Source organism: Bombina bombina, chromosome 3, assembly GCF_027579735.1.
Source record: "Bombina bombina isolate aBomBom1 chromosome 3, aBomBom1.pri, whole genome shotgun sequence".
In the NCBI taxonomy this organism is placed as follows: domain Eukaryota; kingdom Metazoa; phylum Chordata; class Amphibia; order Anura; family Bombinatoridae; genus Bombina; species Bombina bombina.
The window spans coordinates 1,144,880,772-1,144,902,701 of record NC_069501.1 but is presented as its reverse complement, the minus strand read 5'-3'; the positions used below and the strand labels follow the sequence as shown (position 1 = coordinate 1,144,902,701).

The 21,930-nt window shown below is 40.4% G+C and overlaps 1 protein-coding gene across 1 annotated transcript in view; it reads left to right on the top strand.

The window, feature by feature from the left end:
* The first annotated feature begins 285 nt into the window (after positions 1 to 285).
* RNF17 (ring finger protein 17) overlaps positions 286 to 21,930 on the top strand; it is a 514,511-nt gene continuing 492,866 nt past the window's right edge. The window contains exon 1 of the mRNA XM_053705579.1: positions 286 to 423. Within this exon, the coding sequence (XP_053561554.1) occupies positions 286 to 423 (138 nt within the window). The remainder of the gene's footprint in view (positions 424 to 21,930) is intronic.

The following is a 21,930-nucleotide window of genomic DNA, read 5'->3' as shown; positions in this document are numbered from 1 at the left end:
TGTACTAATTTTAGTAGAAATGAGCGAATTTCCTTTAATTTAGGATTACTGAAATGTAATATTGCATTGCATTCAAATGTATATTTTGTTCACTTATTTATGCTATGTTACTCTTTCAAATAAAATACTGCATTTAATTTTAGTAAATATATTTTCTACTTTATATATAACACTTTTCTAAAATGTGTTTTTTATGTATTATTTTAATATTTTTTATTACTTTACTTTGTAATCACATATAACATATTTCCTGCTTTTTCTTATGATTTCAGTTTGCATACAAAAATGTACGAGGTTTATCATAACTCAGCACCAGAAACAGTTTCATGGATACGTAATATGTTTGTTGCTGTTCAGTTACCAGTTATTAAACAGTGGAGGCGTGGACAAATTAAAACAATTGTTACTGAAAATCTAGTGGAGGTAATATATATATATATATATATATATTTTTTTTTTTTTATTCACTTCGCCAAATTGTGTATGTAATGTCTCCTGAAGGGCCCATTGGTACTGTATTCATTCACAGTATATTCTATTTAATGATTACATAAATATTCTTTACTTTCTGATCTATTTATTTATTGTTTAATAAATCTGCAAAAAATAAAAAATCTGTTATCCAAATAATAGAGCCTCTGATACTATGGTACTCTTTTGTTAAAGCATTATAACAGCAGAAAGATGTGTCTGTAATGTAACCGTTTACCATTAGAGAGCAAACTAAAAGGGTCCGTAGTGTAACTGTTTACCATTAGAGAGCAAACTAAAAGGGTCAGTATAAACTTTGAGATTGTAAAATAAAATATTAGTGGCATTGTGCCCCCTTTATTTGTTCCCAATAATCCATTTTACCTGCTGGAATGTAATACATTGCTTACAAATAGCTTCTTTACCTTTTTTTTATTTTGGCATTTTAAATAGCTGATTTATCATATTTTATACCTATCTATACTGGGAGTTTCTATACTTAGGTAATGGCTTATAAAAGCTGTGTAATCATAGCCAGCAGAAAAAAATACATTCCCAGTTGAGGTTAGGAGAGAGAAGTAATAAAATGTTAATATTCTTCTTAAAAGGGAAGAGTCCACAGCTGCATTCATTACTTTTGGGAATTCAGAACCGGCTAATGTTTATGTGGTTCCATCTGCAATGTGTAGCTATACTTAGGCTTACAGCCTTTACGGAACATAACGGCCTTCTTTTAATGATGCAATCTCTTAAGATTGCTTGCCCTTTTCTTCTACTGCATACGAGTCCACGGATTCATCCTTACTTGTCGGATATTATCCTCCTCCTAACAGGAAGTGGCAAAGAGCACCACGGCAGAGCTGTTTATATAGCTCCTCCCTTCTCTCCACCCCCAGTCATTATCTTTGCCTATACTAGTAATAGGAAGGGATAAAGTGAAAGAGGTGATAAAATGATAGTTTTTATTTTCTTCAAGCAAGACTTTTTTATTTTAAATGGTACCGGTGAGTGCTATTTTTCCTTAGGCAGCAGATGGATGAAGATTTCTGCCTGGAGGTTGATGATCTTAGCAGTGATTACTAAGATCCAGAGGAGTTCCCACAGAATGGCTGAGGAGTTCTTGAGAAGCTTCAGTGTGGGGAAGGATTGAGGTATGTTCAGTAATTTTTTTCTGGAGAGACTGTGGTATTTCAGAACTGGCTGACATAGTTCCCATGAGGGAAGGGGGTAAGCAGTAATCCTACATGCAATAAAGGGATGTTACTGGGACCTGTTATATTTTGGGCTAAAAATTGACACTGGTTGCATAATGTTTTGAGTGAAAACGATTTATGTGCAGGGAAAAATAACGTTTTTATTCACTAACGTTTGTGTGTTTGATGGCACTGGAGGGTTTCACATGGCTGACAGTAGTGTATTGGGTATATGAAAACCCACATGGCTAGTTCCTATACCGCTTTACATCGTTTTTTTACTAGGCAGAGACATCTTTCAATATGAGCGGGGCATAATTTCGCACCTTAGATGCGCAGTTGTATTTCACTTGAAGGCAGCAAGCTCCAGCTCCAGTGGGCCTAAACTGAAGAGATAGCCTTATCAAAGTGAGAGTGTAATTTTCAGACCCCAGAGGGCAGGTAGGCGCAAGAGCAGAGCTTTTTGGGTAACGTTTTTTCTACTAGAGGGTTAATTGTCCCTTACTTGTAGGTGCAATCTTAGGCTGCCAGGAGTGGGAGTGTTATAACTTTTTAAAGCATTTTTGGAAAAAATTGTACGCTTTTTTTCTCTTAAAGGCGCAGTACCATTTTTCAGATTGTTGTGTTTTTCACTAAATAAAGTGTTTTCAAGACTTTTTGCGGTTATTACTAGCCTGTTCAACATGTCTGACATTGAGGAAAGTCAATGCTCTATGTGTTTAGAAGCCATTGTGGAACCCCCACTTAAAATGTGTCCCTCATGTACTGAAAGGGCCTTACATTGCAAAGAACATATTTTAGGTGATAAAAGTATGTCTCAGGATAACTCTCAGTCTGAAGAGAATCAGGTTATGCCATCTAATTCTCAACAAGTGTCACAACCTTTAACGCCCGCTCAAGTGACGCCAAGTACTTCTAGTGCGTCTAATTATTTTACCCTACAAGATATGGCTGCAGTAATGTCTACTACCCTTGCAGAGGTATTATCTAAACTGCCAGGTTTACAGGGTAAGCGCAGTAGGTCAGGTATTAGAGTGATTGCTGAGCCCTCTGATGCTTTATTGGAGATCTCCAATGTACCCTCACAGTGTTCTGAATTGGGGGTGGGGGATTTGCTGTCTGAGGGAGAGCTTTCAGACTCAGGAAAGATGTTCCCTCTAACAGACTCAGATGTGACGGCCTTTAATTTTAAGCTTGAACACCTCCGCTTGTTACTCCGGGAGGTTTTAACGACTCTGGATGATTGTGACCCTATTGTAATACCACCAGAGAAGTTGTGTAAAATGGATAAATATCTAGAAGTCCCTACTTACATTAATGTTTTTCCAGTCCCTAGAAGGATTTCGGACATTGTTACTAAGGAATGGGATAGACCAGGCATTCCGTTCTCTCCCCCTCCTACTTTCAAGAAAATGTTTCCCATATCTGACACCATTCGGGATTCCTGGCAGACGGTCCCTAAGGTTGAGTGGGCTATTTCTACCCTGGGTCTTTTAAAGAAATTGTTTATTCATCAGGGTTTTCTTCTACAACCTATAGCGTGCATTGTTCCAGTAACTACTGCAGCACCTTTTTGGTTTGAGGCTCTAGAGGAGTCTCTTAAGGTTGAGACCCCATTAGATTATTTTTTGGATAGAATTAAGGCTCTCAAGCTAGCTAATTCTTTCATTACCGATGAATTTTCAATTGGCAAAAAATGCAGGCTTTGCCATTTTAGCGCGTAGAGCGATATGGCTTAAATCTTGGTCTGCTGATGTGTCATCAAAATCTAAACTTTTAGCTATTCCTTTTAAAGGTAAGACCCTATTCGGGCCTGAACTAAAGGAGATCATCTTCGACATTACTGGAGGTAAAGGTCATGTCCTTCCTCAGGACAAGACGGTTAAAATGAGGGCTAAACAAAATAATTTTTGTTCCTTTCGAAATTTCAAAGGTGGACCCTCTACTTCCTCCTCCGCCACAAAGCAGGAGGGGAATTTTGCTCAATCCAAGTCAGTCTGGAGACCTAACCAGACCTGAAATAAAGGGAAACAGGCCAAGAAACCCGCTACTGCTACTAAGACAGCATGAAGGGGCAGATCCGGGACCGGATCTAGTAGGGGGCAGACTTTCTCTCTTCGCTCAGGCTTGGGCAAGAGACGTTCAGGATCCCTGGGCATTAGAAATCGAGACCCAGGGGTATCGGCTAGAGTTCAAGGATTTTCTACAAAGGGGAATATTTAATCTTTCGTGTTTGTTTGTAGACCAGACAAAAAGTGAGGCGTTCTTACGCTGTGTAGAAGACCTATATACCATGGGTGTAGTCTGCCCAGTTCCAAAACTAGAACAGGGGCAGGGGTTTTACTCAAATCTGTTTGTGGTTCCCAAAAAAGAGGGAACCTTCAGACCAATTTTAGATCTCATATGTCTAAACAAATTTCTCAGAGTCCCATCGTTCAAGATGTAGACCATTCAAACTATTTTACCAATGATCCAGGAGGGTCAATATACGTGGACTTAAAGGATGTGTATCTTCACATTCCTATCCACAAAGATCATCACCAGTTTCTCAGGTTCGCCTTCCTGGACAAACACTACCAGATTGTGGCCCTCCCTTTCGGGTTGGCCACAGCTCCCAGAATCTTCACAAAGGTGCTAGGGTCCCTTCTGGCGGTTCTAAGGCCGCGGGGCATAGCAGTGGCGCCCTATCTAGACGACATTTTGATTCAGGCGTCAACTTACCAGCTAGATCTCACGGGTGGAAGGTGAATATACAAAAGAGTTCATTAGTTCCACTGACAAGAGTCCCATTCTTAGGAACTCTGATAGACTCGGTAGACATGAAAATATTTCTGACGGAGGTCAGAAAATCAAAACTCCTAACTACTTGCCGAGCACTTCAGTCCTTCATTCCTCAGCCATCAGTGCCGCAGTGTATGGAGGTCATTGGATTAATGGTAGCAGCAATGGACATCGTTCCGTTTGCTCGCTTACATCTCAGACCACTGCAGCTGTGCATGCTCAGACAGTGGAATGGGGATTATGCGGATTTATCTCCTCAGATAAATCTGGATCAAGAGACCAGAGAGACTCTTCTTTGGTGGTTATCGCAGGATCATCTGTCCCAGGGAATGTGCTTCCGCAGGCCAGCATGGGTCATAGTGACGACAGACGCCAGCCTCTTGGGCTGGGGTGCAGTCTGGAATTCCCTGAAGGCTCAGGGTGTTTGGACTCAGGAGGAGTCCCTACTTCCAATCAATATTCTGAAACTGAGAGCAATATTCAACGCGCTTCAAGCGTGTCCTCAGTTGGCCTTGGCCAAATTCATAAGATTCCAGTCGTACAATATCACGACTGTAGCATATATCAATCGTCAAAGGGGAACAAAGAGTTCTCTAGCGATGACAGAGGTTTCCAAGATAATTCGATGGGCGGAGATTCACTCTTGCCATCTATCAGCAATTTATATCCCAGGAGTAGAGAACTGGGAAGCGGATTTTCTAAGTCGTCAGACTTTTCACCCGGGGGAGTGGGAACTCCATCCGGAGGTGTTTGCGGCATTGATCCGTCAATGGGGCACACCGGAATTAGATTTGATGGCATCTCGTCAGAATGCCAAACTTCCTCGTTACGGGTCCAGATCAAGGGATCTCCAAGCAGTACTGATAGATGCTCTAGCAGTACCTTGGTCGTTCAACCTGGCTTATGTGTTTCTTCGTTTTCCTCTCCTACTTTAAGATATGGTGTAAATATCTTTATTGGTGCGAATCTAAGGGCTACTCATGGAGCAGGGTTCGGATTCCCAGGATTTTGTCCTTTCTCCAAGAAGGATTGGAGAAGGGATTATCGGCTAGTTCCTTAAAGGGACAAATTTCTGCTTTGTCAATTTTACTACATAAGCGTCTGGCGGATGTCCCAGACGTTCAGTCTTTTTGTCAGGCTTTGTCAGAATCAAGCCTGTGTTTAAACCTGTTGCTCCGCCATGGAGTTTGAATTTAGTTCTCAATGTTCTTCAAGGGGTTCCGTTTGAACCCATGCATTCCATAGATATTTAGCTTTTATCTTGGAAGGTTTTGTTTTTAGTTGCTATCTCTTCTGCTCAAAGAGTTTCTGAGCTTTCTGCGTTACAATGTGACTCGCCTTATCTTATATTCCATTCTGATAAGGTGGTTTTACGTACTAAACCTGGATTCCTTCCTAAGGTTGTTTCAAATAAGAATATTAATCAGGAAATTGTTGTTCTTTCTCTGTGTCCTAATCCTTCTTCCAAGAAGGAGTGTCTGTTACATAACTTGGACGTGGTTCGTGCCTTGAAGTTTTACTTACAAGCGACCAAGGATTTCCGTCAAACATCTTCTCTATTTGAAAAAATAGAAAGATATACAGAGGGCGACTCCTAGTGCAGATCAGTAAGCTAAGTGTGTACCCACCAGCTTAACCCTTCAGAGATATACTCACAAAGTATAAAGCACACTATAGTGCTAATGGAGCAAGCTGAGTATATTGCAGTGGCCCAGCGCACATACCACTCCGGTAAAGGACAGTCCAAGATGTTAAAAAATGCTCAAAAAATGAAAAAAGGAGACTCCAGAAATATATTTAAAAAACACTTTATATAGTATATAACAGTGTACAATATAAAATCAGTAAAAATCGCTACGCGTTTCTCAGAGCTGACCACTCTGTTTCCTCAGGCAAAGTAATACTGATCTAAAACTGAAGTCTCCTATTTAAACATCCTCAAATCAATTAAAACATTGGTCACACCCAATTTATCAATTACTTATGCAAATGTTGCTATGGTGACCTTCACAATACAAACTGACTTTTCTTAATACCAGTATAGGAATATATAGCACATTTTTTTTGTACAGATCTCCTTTAAAACATTTAGCTAGTATCAAAACAGGTGTGTACCAAATAACACAATGTATTTCATAAACATTTAAAAAGAATACATATACAATGTCCACAATAACATTTCAACAAAAAAACAAATGATCTCCTTTAAAACGTTTAGCTAGTATCAAAACAGGTGTGTAGCAGATAATATAATGTATTTCATAAACATTTAGAAAGAATACATATACAATGTCCACAATAACATTTCAACAAAAAAACAAATGCAAAACCTATATAGTTATTTCATAACTTATCAACAATCTCTCTTTGTGAATGTGGATTCACTGTTTTTTTTTATTATGTCATATAGTTGATAGCTTCTTTATTTTCTGAAGATTTTTTCCCTTTAACCCTAATGCAAGGCTTTATTTAAAAAGTGCCTAACTACTTTGTTTGTATCGTGTATGTGACTGTTAGCTTGTGGGCGTGTATCATTACCCTATCCCACACTTACATATGTATGGGTAATGGCTAGTGGGCGTGAGTCATTTATCGTCATTCTTCAAGTGAAATTCTTCAACTTTATTCCCAATATATTCTTACCTCTTTTAGCATAGATTCCTACAGTAAACAGTATTTACGTTACCTAGGTCGCTGTGTTATGTTTATTGTGAGCTGGTATCATGGAGGACTCCGTCTGTTTGTTTGGGCTCCCTCTCTGATTTCCCAATGCCGTGTGTGTGGTGGGTGGCCCGTGGGCGTCTAGTCACAACCAATGGCGCATCACTATGTATGTGAGTGATGGCTTGTAGGCGTGTATCATCTAATGCCCGAAAAAATGAACTATCCCAAATCTATTTAAAATGCAAAAGTCTCCTTACCGTTTCCTCACTATATTCTCCCAAGCCTCCTCAAAGTGACAGCTATGATTTGTTGTTAGATTTATAGTTGCACGTCTATGATATCACATACCCAGCAGCTGATCAGTGGACTACATTGCCGCTGGGATGTGTCAATATCACCTTATAGCTATATTTGAGGAAGCAACAACCAATCTATGTGGCTCTATGACACCACTTCTCAAAAAAGGGGGGCGGATCCTATCCTCACAGTACTCTGCAATTTTTTGCTAAGATGTGATGTTAAAAATTATTTCGATCTCATTGTCATTGTACTACGATCCACCAAGTGCATATACATATATGCCAAATTAGATGTAATTGTTATACAGGTATACCCCGCTCATACAGCGGGTTAGGGACCGGAGCCCCGCTGTAAAGTGAAAACCGCCTTAAAGTGAAACAAGGCAGTTTTAGCTTTCTTTCACTTGCCAGTGTGTTTAAAAAATTGAAAACATGTTTGAACTAACATATATTAGGGGTACAATAGTGCTATGTTTAGTTTAACACTAGCACAGCACAGTATTCAATAAATACTGTACCTGTAAAATAGTGACAATTACTGTAGTAAAATTTGCCAGACTATAACACTGAGACACAGATTGCACTGTAATGCTGTAAACAGAGTAAACTTTACATAAGAAAATGGTGCCGGTCACTTTTCTTGCAATCTCACGATGATTACAGTACTGTTTCAAAATCCTTGGAGGTTGAGCTTCAGCTCCAAAAAGTGCTGTATTAGCGAAGCACTGTAAAGTGAAGCGCTGTAAAGTGGGGTATACCTGTATATTTAATATATTCATATATAGTGGAGTAGTTATTGACCTATATTGTATTTATGCACCCAGCCCCATAAGAAATAAATTATATATACCCATGTCTTTAAATGTTTCTGTGCCAGAGTATATGAATTAGTATACTTGTCTATATGAAAACCCATGTATGGAGATAAAAAGCGCTTTGTGTTTTATAGGTCATAAAATTGTTATTATTCGTGACTTAAATAAGGGACTAGTGTCAAATACTATAACTATATGTTGCTGTATAAAAGGTGTATAATATTGGTAAGGCCTATAAATGTAAATACTCTATGTATTAATATCAAATGATATTGCTGTGGTGAAATATAAATATGATTATATAACAAAAATAAATTAGTTACTATAAGACTAAAGTGATTATATGTGTGAAGTGTGACATAAATAAAATTTATATATAACATATAAAAGAACAAAACTATGTAAATATATATTTACTGAGTGTATGCCTAAGATTTTCTTAATATATATACCTCCATATATAGTGAGTTGAAGTGTTAAAAGTGATATGATACTAAATGTATATATAGATGTGAATATTATATACTATATATATATTAATAATATAAAAGAAATAACTATGACCTATGTAAAAATTAAAACGTGACCTATTTAGATGAATATAAACTAAGTGATAACCTAAAATATAGATTACCTTCTGAATAATATGTGACTATACTCTATTGTGTGTGTATGAGTATTAAATACAATACTAATATAAGAGGAATGATATATAACTAATGTAACAGGACCCATGGAATAGATGATGAAATAAACCAAATATTAATGCTACATAAGTCTAGAAAGCTGCTGTATCTATTACTTCATTGAGGCCTTCTGGATGTAAAGATGAAAATTTATAGATCCAGAAGGTCTCTCTTTGGCAGAGTTTAATCCTTCTATTTTGGGAATTACTAGTATTCACTACCTCTAATGGGGTGATTTTCATAAGGCATTTACCAGTACCATGTAATGCTGTATGATGTCTAGAGGTGCTGTATTTGTCCAATCCTTTCATAATACATCTGAGATGTTCTGACCATCTCTGTCTTATCATCCTGCAGGTGCAGCCTATGTAATGTAGGCCACAAATACAGGTGATACAATAGACAACATAAGTAGAACTGCATGTTATTTTCTGTGTTAATGTGAAAATTTCCCCTGTATTGTTTGCTTTGATGTTTTTTTGTCCATTGATTGTGTATTTACACATACTGCATCTATTTCTCCTACATTGGTGTGTCCGGTCCACGGCTTCATCCTTACTTGTGGGATATTCTCTTCCCCTACAGGAAATGGCAAAGAGAGCACACAGCAAAAGCTGTCCATATAGCCCCCCCCTCTGGCTCCGCCCCCCAGTCATTCTCTTTGCCGCTCTGAACAAGTAGCATCTCCACAGGGATGGTAAAGAGTATGTGGTGTTAGTTGTAGTTTTATTTCTTCTATCAAGAGTTTGTTATTTTAAAATAGTGCCGGTTTGTACTATTTACTCTACAACAGAAAGTGATGAAGAGTTCTGTTAAAAGAGGAGTATGATTTTAGCAACAGTAGCTAAAATCCATTACTGTTCCCACGCAGGACTGTTGAGCCCAGAGAACTTCAGTTGGGGGGAACAGTTTGCAGACTTTTCTGCTCCAGGTATGACCAGTCTCTTTTCTAAAAAGACATAGTAATGCTAGAAGACTGTCATTTCCCTTTTGGGATCGGTAAGCCATTTTCTTAGACTCATAACAGAATGAAGGCTTATAAATGGGCTATATACTGGTTGACACTATTGTGGGCTAAATCGATTGATTTATATAATATTTATATGATTTTTGGAGTGTTTTGAGACTTGGAAACACCTTTTGGAACGTTTTATTACGCCTGGCAGTTTGTTAGACACCTAATCTAGTCAGGAAGGCCCCTTCACTCTGGTATGCAGAGGGAGGAAGCCTCATTTTTGCGCCTTAATTGCGCAGTTACTTCTGGAAGCAGGGCATGCAGCTTCATGTGAGAGGGTCCTGTGGCCACAAAAACGATTCTAAGAGGCTTATTTCTGTGGTGAATAACCCCCAAGGAAGGTAAAGCCGCAGCAAAAGGCTGTGGCAGGGACAATAGTGGGTTTAATCTGCTAAATTGAACAATTAGCTCCGGTTTGCTCAATTAAGGGGTTAAAGACTTGAAATTTAGTGTGCAATACTTTCAAAGCATTAAGACACTAGGGTGCAAATTTCGTAAAGATCGGATAATTCCTTCATAGTTTTTCAAACATTCAGAAATAAAGTGTACTCTGTTTATTATTTAAAGAGACAATAACGGTTTTGTTTAAAATGTTTTTTTTTTTTGCATTAATAGCCTGACTAAGTCTGTCTAACATGTCTGTACCTTCAGATAGATTATGTTCTGTGTGTATGGAGGCCAAGGTGATTCCCCCTTTAAATGTATGTGAAAATTGTGCCATGGCGTCCAAACAAAGTAAGGACAGTAATGTCACATTTAATAAGGTTGCCCAAGATGATTCTTCAAATGAAGGTAGTGGGGATAGTTCATCATCCTCTCCTTCTGTGTCAACACCAGTTATGCCCGCGCAGGCGACACCTAGTACATCTAGCGCGCCAATGCTTGTTACTATGCAACAATTAACTGCAGTAATGGATAATTCTATAGCAAATATTTTATCCAAGCTGCCAACACTTCCCAGAAAGCTTGATTGCTCAGTTTTGAATACAGAGGATGAGCAAGTGGGCGCTGATCATAGTTTATCTGTAATACCCTCACACCAGTCTGAATTGGTAGTGAGGGAGGGGCTGTCTGAGGGAGAAATTTCTGATTCAGGAAAAGTTTCTCAGCAGGCAGAACCTGATATTGTGACGTTTAAATTTAAGTTAGAACATCTCCACGCCCTGCTTAAGGAGGTGCTAACTACTCTTGATGATTGCGACTCTTTGGTAATTCCAGAGAAATTGTGCAAAATGGACAAATTCCTTGAGGTTCCTCTGCACGCTGATGCCTTTCCGATACCCAAGAGGGTGGCGGACATAGTGAACAAGGAGTGGGAGAAGCCAGGTATACCATTTGTCCCACCTCCTATATTTAAGAAAATGTTCCCCATTGTCGACCCCAGAAGGGACGCATGGCAAACAGTCCCTAAGGTTAAAGGAGCAGTTTCTACGTTGTCCAAGCGCACGACTATTCCCATTGAGGACAGTTGTGCTTTCAAAGATCCTATGGATAAAAAATTGGAAGGATTGCTTAAAAAGATATTTGTTCAGCAAGGTTTCCTCCTCCAACCAATTTTGTGCATTATTCCTGTAACAACGGTGGCGTCTTTTTGGTTCGAAGAACTAGAAAATTCGCTCAATAAGGAGACTCCATATGAGGAAGTCATGGACAGAATTCACGCACTAAAGTTGGCTAATTCCTTTATTTTAGTTGCCGCTTTGCAATTGGCGAAATTAGCGGCGAAAAATTCAGGTTTTGCAATTGTGGCGCGCAGAGCGCTTTGGCTAAAATCTTGGTCGGCGGATGTGTCATCCAAGACAAAATTGCTTAATATTCCTTTCAAAGGTAAGACCCTTTTTGGGCCAGAATTGAAGGAGATTATTTCAGACATCACTGGGGGAAAGGGCCATGCCCTCCCACAGGATAGGCCTTTCAAGGCTAAGAACAAATCTAATTTTCGTTCCTTTCGCAACTTCAGGAACGGACCGTCTCCTAGTTCTGCAGCCTCTAGACAAGAGGATAACGCTTCCCAGGCTAAGCCAGCATGGAAACCAATGCAAGGCTGGAACAAGGGTAAACAGTCCAAGAAGCCTGCTGCTGTTACCAAGACAGCATGAAGGGGTAGCCCCCGATCCGGGACCAGATCTAGTAGGGGGCAGACTTTCTCTCTTTGCTCAGGCTTGGGCAAGAGATGTTCAGGATCCCTGGGCACTAGAAATAGTCTCTCAGGGTTATCTTCTAGAATTCAAGGAACTTCCTCCGAGGGGAAGGTTCCACATGTCTCGCTTATTTTCAGACAGATAAAGAGACAGGCATTCTTACATTGCGTAGGAGATCTATTAAAGATGGGAGTGATACACCCAGTTCCAACAGTGGAACAAGGTCAGGGGTTTTACTCAAACCTGTTTGTAGTTCCCAAAAAAGAGGGAACTTTCAGACCAATTCTGGATTTAAAAATTCTAAACAAATTCCTCAGAGTTCCATCGTTCAAAATGGAAACCATTCGAACTATTTTACCAACAATCCAGGAGGGTCAATACATGACTGCCGTGGATTTAAAGGATGCGTACCTACATATTCCTATCCACAAAGATCATCATCAGTTCCTAAGGTTCGTCTTTCTGGACAAACATTACCAGTTCGTGGCTCTTCCGTTCGGTTTAGCCACTGCTCCCAGAATTTTCACAAAGGTGCTAGGGTCCCTTCTAGCGGTTCTAAGATCGAGGGGCATTGCAGTGGCACCTTACCTAGACGACATCCTAATCCAAGCGTCGTCCCTTTCCAGATCAAGGGCTCATACAGACATTGTATTAGCCTTTCTCAGGTCTCACGGGTGGAAGGTGAACATGGAAAAGAGTTCCCTGTCACCGTCTACAAGAGTTCCTTTTCTGGGAACAATAATAGATTCTGTAGAAATGAAGATTTTTCTGACAGAGGTCAGAAAATTAAAGCTTCTAAAGACTCAGGATCACCGGTCTCAGGGAATGAGTTTCCGCAGACCAGAGTGGGTCATTCTCACGACCGACGCCAGTCTAATAGGCTGGGGCGCCGTCTGGGACTCCCTGAAAGCTCAGGGTCTATGGTCTCGGGTAGAGTCTCTTCTCCCGATAAACATCCTGGATCTGAGAGCGATATTCAATGCGCTCCAGGCTTGGCCTCAACTAGCGAAGGCCGGATTCATAAGATTTCAGTCGGACAACATGATGACTGTAGCTTACATCAATCATCAGGGAGGAACAAAGAGTTCCTTGGCGATGAGAGAAGTATCCAAGATCATCAAATGGGCGGAGGATCACTCCTGCCATCTATCTGCAATTCACATCCCAGGAGTAGACAACTGGGAGGCGGATTATTTGAGTCGTCAGACTTTCCATCCGGGGGAGTGGGAAGTCCACCAGGAGGTCTTTGCCCAGTTAACTCAATTATGGGGCATTCCAGACATGGATCTGATGGCGTCTCGTCAGAACTTCAAGGTTCCTCGCTACGGGTCCAGATCCAGGGATCCCAAGGCGACATCCTGGATCTGAGAGCGATATTCAATGCGCTCCAGGCTTGGCCTCAACTAGCGAAGGCCGGATTCATAAGATTTCAGTCGGACAACATGATGACTGTAGCTTACATCAATCATCAGGGAGGAACAAAGAGTTCCTTGGCGATGAGAGAAGTATCCAAGATCATCAAATGGGCGGAGGATCACTCCTGCCATCTATCTGCAATTCACATCCCAGGAGTAGACAACTGGGAGGCGGATTATTTGAGTCGTCAGACTTTCCATCCGGGGGAGTGGGAAGTCCACCAGGAGGTCTTTGCCCAGTTAACTCAATTATGGGGCATTCCAGACATGGATCTGATGGCGTCTCGTCAGAACTTCAAGGTTCCTCGCTACGGGTCCAGATCCAGGGATCCCAAGGCGACACTGGTGGATGCATTAGTGGCGCCTTGGTCGTTTAGCCTAGCTTATGTGTTTCCACCGTTTCCTCTCCTTCCCAGGCTCGTAGCCAGGATCAAACAGGAGAAGGCCTCAGTGATTCTGATAGCTCCTGCGTGGCCACGCAGGATTTGATATGCAGACCTGGTGAATATGTCATCGGCTTCACCAGGGAAGCTACCTTTGAGACAGGATCTTCTAGTACAAGGTCCATTCGAACATCCAAATCTAGTCTCTCTGCAGCTGACTGCTTGCAAATTGAACGCTTGATTTTATCTAAGCGTGGGTTTTCAGATTCAGTTATAGATACTCTGGTCCAAGCCAGAAAACCTGTGACTAGGAAAATTTGCCATAAAACATGGAAAAAATATATCTGTTGGTGTGAATCCAAGGGATTCTCTTGGAGTAAAATTAAAATTCCTAAGATTATTTCCTTTCTCCAAGAGGGTTTGGATAAAGGGTTGTCAGCGAGTTCTCTAAAAGGACAGATATCTGCTTTGTCTGTTTTGTTACACAAACGCCTGACAGCTGTGCCAGATGTACAAGCTTTTGTACAGGCCTTAGTCAGAATCAAACCTGTTTACAGACCCATGACTCTTCCATGGAGTCTAAATTTAGTTATTTCAGTTCTTCAAGGGGTTCCGTTTGAACCTCTACATTCCATATATATTAAGTTACTATCTTGGAAAGTTCTGTTTTTGGTTGCTATTTCTTCTGCTAGAAGAGTTTCTGAATTGTCTGCTTTGCAGTGTGATCCACCCTATCTGGTATTCCATGCAGATAAGGTTGTTTTGCGTACCAAACCTGATTTTCTTCCAAAAGTGGTTTCCAACAGGAATATTAACCAGGAAATAGTTGTTCCTTCTCTGTGTCCGAATACAGTTTCGAAGAAGGAACGTTTGTTACACAATTTAGATGTGGTCCGTGCTTTAAAATTCTATTTAGATGCAACAAAGGATTTCAGACAGACTTCATCTTTGTTTGTCGTTTATTCTGGTAAGAGGAGAGGACAGAAAGCTACTGCTACCTCTCTTTCTTTTTGGCTGAAGAGCATCATCCGATTGGCTTATGAGACTGCCGGACGGCAGCTTCCTGAACGAATTACAGCTCACTCTACTAGAGCTGTGGCTTCCACATGGGCCTTCAAGAACGAGGCTTCTGTTGATCAGATATGTAAGGCAGCGACTTGGTCTTCTCTGCACACTTTTGCCAAATTTTACAAATTCGATACTTATGCTTCTTCGGAGGCTATTTTTGGGAGAAAGGTTTTGCAAGCTGTGGTGCCTTCCGTTTAGGTAACCTGACTTGTTCCCTCCCTTCATCCTTGTCCTAAAGCTTTGGTATTGGTTCCCACAAGTAAGGATGAAGCCGTGGACCGGACACACCAATGTAGGAGAAAACAGAATTTATGCTTACCTGATAAATTTATTTCTCCTACGGTGTGTCCGGTCCACGGCCTGCCCTGGCTTTCTCCTGTTAAGTGTAGTCAGTCCACGGGTCATCCATTACTTATGGAATATATCTCTTCCTAACAGGAAACTGCAAGAGAATTACCCAGCAGAGCTGCTATATAGCTCCTCCCCTCACATATCATACTCAGTCATTCTCTTGCAGCCTAACTAAAAAGGAAGCTGTGAGAGATCTGTGGTGTTTTTTAACTTAGTTTATTTCTACAATCAAAAGTTTGTTATTTTTAAATGGCACCGGAGTGTGCTGTTTATTCTCAGGCAGCATTAGAAGAAGAATCTGCCTGGGTTTTTTTCTATGGTCTTAGCAGACGTAACTAAGATCCACTGGCTGTTTCTCATCTGAGGAGTGAGGTAACTTCAGAGAAGGGGAATAGCATGCAGGGCTCTCCTGCAACAAATGAGGTATGTGCAGTAATTTATTTTCTGAGGAATGGAATTGACTGAGAAAATACTGCTGATACCATTGTAAAGTAAGTTCAGCCTTAAATGCAGTGATAGCGACTGGTATCAGGCTGATGTGTGTGTGTGTACACTGAATGTATTTTTCTAAGGAATGGAATTGACTCTGAAAATACTGTTAATACTGAAATAATGTATGAGCCTTAACTGCAGTAAAAACGACTGGTAGCAGGCTTATTAATAATAATACATAACTTTCAAATGTATGTTTAAAACGTTTACTGACTTGTTAATCGTTTTTGTGAGGTACTTGGTGATAAAACTTATTAGGGCATGATTTTTACCACATGGCCATTTTTGTTTTCTGCATAGAAACAGTTTCTGAGCTTCCCCACTGTTGTAATATGAGTGGGAGGGGCCTATTTTCGCGCTTTTTTGCGCAGTAAAAATTGTCACAATCTGTCTACTTCATCCTCCATGATCCAGATCGTCTCTAGAGAGCTCAGGGGTCTTCAAAATCCATTTTGAGGGAGGTAATCAGGCACAGCAGTCCTGTGACAGTGTATTTGACTGTGAGAAAAATGTTAATTATATAATTGTTATCCGTTTTTGGGTACTAAGGGGTTAATCATCAATTTGCTGGTGGGTGCAATCCTTTGCTAACTTAATACATTTACTGTGAAAATTTGGTTGCTATAACTATTTTGGTCATTGTTATTTCAACTGTGTCAGTTTTTCTGTGCTTCTTAAAGGCACAGTAACGTTTTTTATATTGCTTGTAAATTAACAAGTTTGCTAGTCTCATTGCTAGTTTGTTTAAACATGTCTGACTCAGATGAATCTCTTTGTTCACTATGTTTAAAGGCCAATGTGGAGCCCAACTTCTAGGCTGGGGAGCAGTCTGGAATTCCCTGAAAGCTCAGGGATTATGGACTCAGGAGGAGAAACTCCTCCCAATAAATATTCTGGAGTTAAGAGCAATATTCAATGCTCTCCTAGCTTGGCCTCAGTTAGCAACTCTGAGGTTCATCAGATTTCAGTCGGACAACATCACGACTGTGGCTTACATCAACCATCAAGGGGGAACCAGAAGTTCCCTAGCGATGTTGGAAGTCTCAAAGATAATTCGCTGGGCAGAGTCTCACTCTTGCCACCTGTCAGCGATCTACATCCCAGGCGTGGAGAACTGGGAGGCGGATTTTCTAAGTCGCCAGACTTTTCATCCGGGGGAGTGGGAGCTTCATCCGGAGGTCTTTGCTCAACTGATTCGTCGTTGGGGCAAACCAGATCTGGATCTCATGGCGTCTCGTCAGAACGCCAAGCTTCCTTGTTACGGATCCAGGTCCAGGGACCCGGGAGCGGTGCTGATAAATGCTCTGACAGCCCCTTGGGTCTTCAACATGGCTTATGTGTTTCCACCATTCCCGATGCTTCCTCGTTTGATTGCCAAGATCAAACAGGAGAGAGCTTCGGTGATTCTGATAGCGCCTGCATGGCCACGCAGGATCTGGTATGCAGACCTAGTGGACATGTCGTCCTGTCCACCATGTTCTCTGCCTCTGAGACAGGACCTTCTAATTCAGGGTCCTTTCAAACATCCAAATCTAATTTCTCTGAGGCTGACTGCATGGAGATTGAACGCTTGATTCTATCAAAGCGTGGCTTCTCGGAGTCGGTTATTGATACCTTAATACAGGCTAGGAAGCCTGTTACCAGAAAAATTTACCATAAGATATGGCGTAAATATTTACATTGGTGCGAATCCAAGTGTTACTCATGGAGTAAGGTTAGGATTCCTAGGATATTGTCCTTTCTACAAGAGGGTTTAGAAAAGGGCTTATCTACTAGTTCATTAAAGGGACAGATTTCTGCTCTGTCTATTCTTCTACACAAACGTCTGGCTGAAGTTCCAGACGTTCAGGCTTTCTGTCAGGCTTTAACTAGGATTAAGCCTGTGTTTAAGTCTGTTGCTCCGCCGTGGAGCTTAAACTTAGTTCTTAATGTTCTTCAAGGCGTTCCATTTGAACCCCTTCATTCCATTGATATCAAGCTGTTATCTTGGAAAGTTCTGTTTTTGATGGCTATTTCCTCGGCTCGAAGAGTCTCTGAGTTATCTGCCTTACATTGTGATTCTCCTTATCTGATTTTTCATTCAGACAAGGTAGTCCTGCGTACTAAACCTGGGTTCTTACCTAAGGTAGTTACTAACAGGAATATCAATCAAGAGATTGTTGAAAAAGCCGCGAGGCGAAACATGTTAGGGACGTTAGGGACGCTAGGGTACTGGTGATGAGCCCTTGGAGCTCATGTATTTTTAGCTAGCCTTAGGAACCTCGATAGATTAAGATAATTTGAACCGCAATATACCTTAACAGTTGTGAGTGGTTAATGGGGGCAGAACGCTGACGTTCACACAAGCTGCTGGAGAATTTAACCGTTAGCAGTACTCACACCACTTTTAGTAAATTGTGACTACACAGGGCTCAATACCGCACTAATAATGTCTCATTTTGTTATGCTAAATTGAAATCTTATATATATTTTTTACCAAATATGTCTGTTGTGTTATAACATTACACAGGTACCGTGCAGCTTATAAAATAGCGGTCATTCTTGTTACTACTCAGAGCAGTTGATAATTTGCCATTTACTTAAAGGCATATCTTGAACTAAGTCACTAGATCTGTCTGCTCTATATAAGAACAGGAACGCTATTTACCCAGTGTTTATCACCCTGTAATAAACATTAATATCGAAATACCTTACTACTAACGGTGATAACACCACAATAAGGGGTGATCTCCATTATCACGGATACTCTATATAACAAAGTGTATACCCGCCGGACTTTGTATATCTAATATAAAAGACATTATTAAATATAAAGCATTAAGCCTTTATTTGTGTAGTGCAGGCTTGAACACAACCTCATATACAAGATGCGTATAGAAAATTAAGTGAAACTTAAAGGGATCCTATATAAAGTCCCTGACTGTACGCACAATGAATAAAAGTGTATAATTACTCAAGCCTCTTAATTATATATGCACAAGTGTACTGTAACGTATTGAGTTAATTCCACAGCAAATTCACAATATTAATTGCAGTGAACCTAAGTATACAACTATTCAATAAATTACCAGCAACAACATACTGATCAATCATATTTTGAGTTACCACTTCCGGTATATATTGAATATATAGAATTGTTACTAGCCCCCATACCTTATAAGTTATCTATTTATAGATAATTTTTTACCCACCACACCAACCAATATACGATTAACAAGTAATATTATCTTGGCTCCTAAGAGTGTTTTTAAGTGTGTGTTTTCCAATTTTAACTAAGCCTTAATAAAAGTTAATTTTTAATGGTATTTAGTTTACTCAGACAGTTTTGTCTTTGTTCTCTGCACATCTTTGCACGACTATCTCTGTTACCACAAGTTATTTAATTAAACAATCCCCAGAGTGCTACAAATGTAGTCTATCTCAGATAGGGTAACATATCCTATCTGTCAGTTTTTTGCTTTAACTAGGATTAAGCCTGTGTTTAAGTCTGTTGCTCCGCCGTGGAGCTTAAACTTAGTTCTTAATGTTCTTCAAGGCGTTCCATTTGAACCCCTTCATTCCATTGATATCAAGCTGTTATCTTGGAAAGTTCTGTTTTTGATGGCTATTTCCTCGGCTCGAAGAGTCTCTGAGTTATCTGCCTTACATTGTGATTCTCCTTATCTGATTTTTCATTCAGACAAGGTAGTCCTGCGTACTAAACCTGGGTTCTTACCTAAGGTAGTTACTAACAGGAATATCAATCAAGAGATTGTTGTTCCATCTCTGTGTCCTAACCCTTCTTCAAAGAAGGAACGACTTTTGCATAATCTGGACGTAGTCCGTGCCCTGAAATTCTATTTGCAGGCAACTAAGGATTTTCGTCAAACTTCTTCCCTGTTTGTCGTTTACTCTGGACAGAGGAGAGGTCAAAATGCTTCGGCTACCTCTCTCTCTTTTTGGCTTCGTAGCATAATACGCTTAGCCTATGAGACTGCTGGACAGCAGCCTCCTGAAAGGATTACAGCTCATTCTACTAGAGCTGTGGCTTCCACATGGGCCTTTAAAAATGAGGCCTCTGTTGAACAGATTTGCAAGGCTGCGACTTGGTCTTCGCTTCACACTTTTTCCAAATTTTACAAATTTGACACTTTTGCTTCGTCGGAGGCTATTTTTGGGAGGAAGGTACTTCAGGCAGTGGTTCCTTCTGTTTAATGTTCCTGCCTTGTCCCTCCCTTCATCCGTGTACTTTAGCTTTGGTATTGGTATTCCATAAGTAATGGATGACCCGTGGACTGACTACACTTAACAGGAGAAAACATAATTTATGCTTACCTGATAAATTCCTTTCTCCTGTAGTGTAGTCAGTCCACGGCCCGCCCTGTTTTTACGGCAGGTCTAAATTTTAATTAAACTCCAGTCACCACTGTACCCTATGGTTCCTCCTTTCTCGTCTGCTTTGGTCGAATGACTGAGTATGATATGTGAGGGGAGGAGCTATATAGCAGCTCTGCTGGGTAATTCTCTTGCAGTTTCCTGTTAGGAAGAGATATATTCCATAAGTAATGGATGACCCGTGGACTGACTACACTACAGGAGAAAGGAATTTATCAGGTAAGCATAAATTATGTTTTTAGTCAGGTTTCAAAATTTTTTCTTTCTATACACTACAGTCACCACGGCACCCTATGGTTTCTCCTTTTTCTCCTAACCGTCGGTCGAATGACTGGGGGGCGGAGCCAGAGGGGGGGCTATATGGACAGCTTTTGCTGTGTGCTCTCTTTGCCATTTCCTGTAGGGGAAGAGAATATCCCACAAGTAAGGATGAAGCCGTGGACCGGACACACCGTAGGAGAAAGAAATTTATCAGGTAAGCATAAATTCTGTTTTTTGTGACATCTAAAAAAGCCTATTTTTGCACCTTGAGTGCTCCCTTGTGTGCTCCCTCTATTGAATGGTGCGTTTGTTTCCCTTTTACACATTACTATCTTACTTGGTGCTAGTTTTTCTTTTATTGTTGGTGCTCTCCTAAAAGTACATATTGGTTTCTCCCCCAAGATAGATCGCAGAATGGGGTCTTTCTTTAATAATGTCCAATGTTTAGATAAAATCTTTTTAATCTCCCTATGGTTGTCATTGTATCAAATAATGAATGTTGATGCAAAAATAGGCTTTTTCTCTTGTTAAGTGTGTTCAGTCCACGGGTCATCCATTACTTATGGGATATATTCTCCTTCCCAACAGGAAGTTGCAAGAGGATCACCCAAGCAGAGCTGCTATATAGCTCCTCCCCTCACATGTCATACCCAGTCATTCTCTTGCAACCCTCAACAAAGAAGGAGGTCGCGAGAGGAGTTTGAGTTTTTTACTTAATTATTCTTCAATCAAACGTTTGTTATTTTAAATGGCACTGGAGTGTGCTGTTTTTCTATCTCAGGCAGTATTTGGAAGAAGAATCTGCCTGCGTTTTCTATGATCTTAGCAGACATAACTAAGATCCACTGGCTGTTCTCGACATTCTGAGGAGTGGGGTAACTTCAGAAAATGGGAATAGCATGCGGGGTCCCCCGCAAATGAGGTATGTGCAGTACAATATTTTCTGGGAATGGAATTGACTAAGAAAACACTGCTGTTACCCATATGATGTAAGTATAGCCTTAAATGCAGTAGTAGCGACTGGTATCAGGCTGATAAATGTATGCGCAGTTGAGTTATTTTCTAGGGACTAGAAATACTGTTAATACTGAAATAATGCTTAAGCCTTATCTGCAGTAGAAGCGACTGGTAGCAGGCTTAGTGATAACTTTGCATGACATTGAAAAAGTTTGTTTTTAAAACGTTTACTGGCATGTTATTCGTTTTGTGAGGTACTTTGGCGATAAATCTTTTTGGGCATGATTTTTTTCCACATGGCTAACGTATTTTTCTGCATAGAAACCGTTATATCAGGTCTCCCACTGTTGTAATATGAGTGGGAGGGGCCTTTTTTAGCGCCTTGTTGCGCAGTTAAAATTCTAGCACAGTCTTCCTGCTTCTTCCTCCTTGATCCAGGACGTCTCTAGAGAGCTCAGGGGTCTTCAAAATTCGTTTTTGAGGGAGGTAATCAGTCACAGCAGACCTGTGACAGTGTGTTTGACTGTGATAAAAGCGTTAAATCTTAATTTGATTATCCGTTTT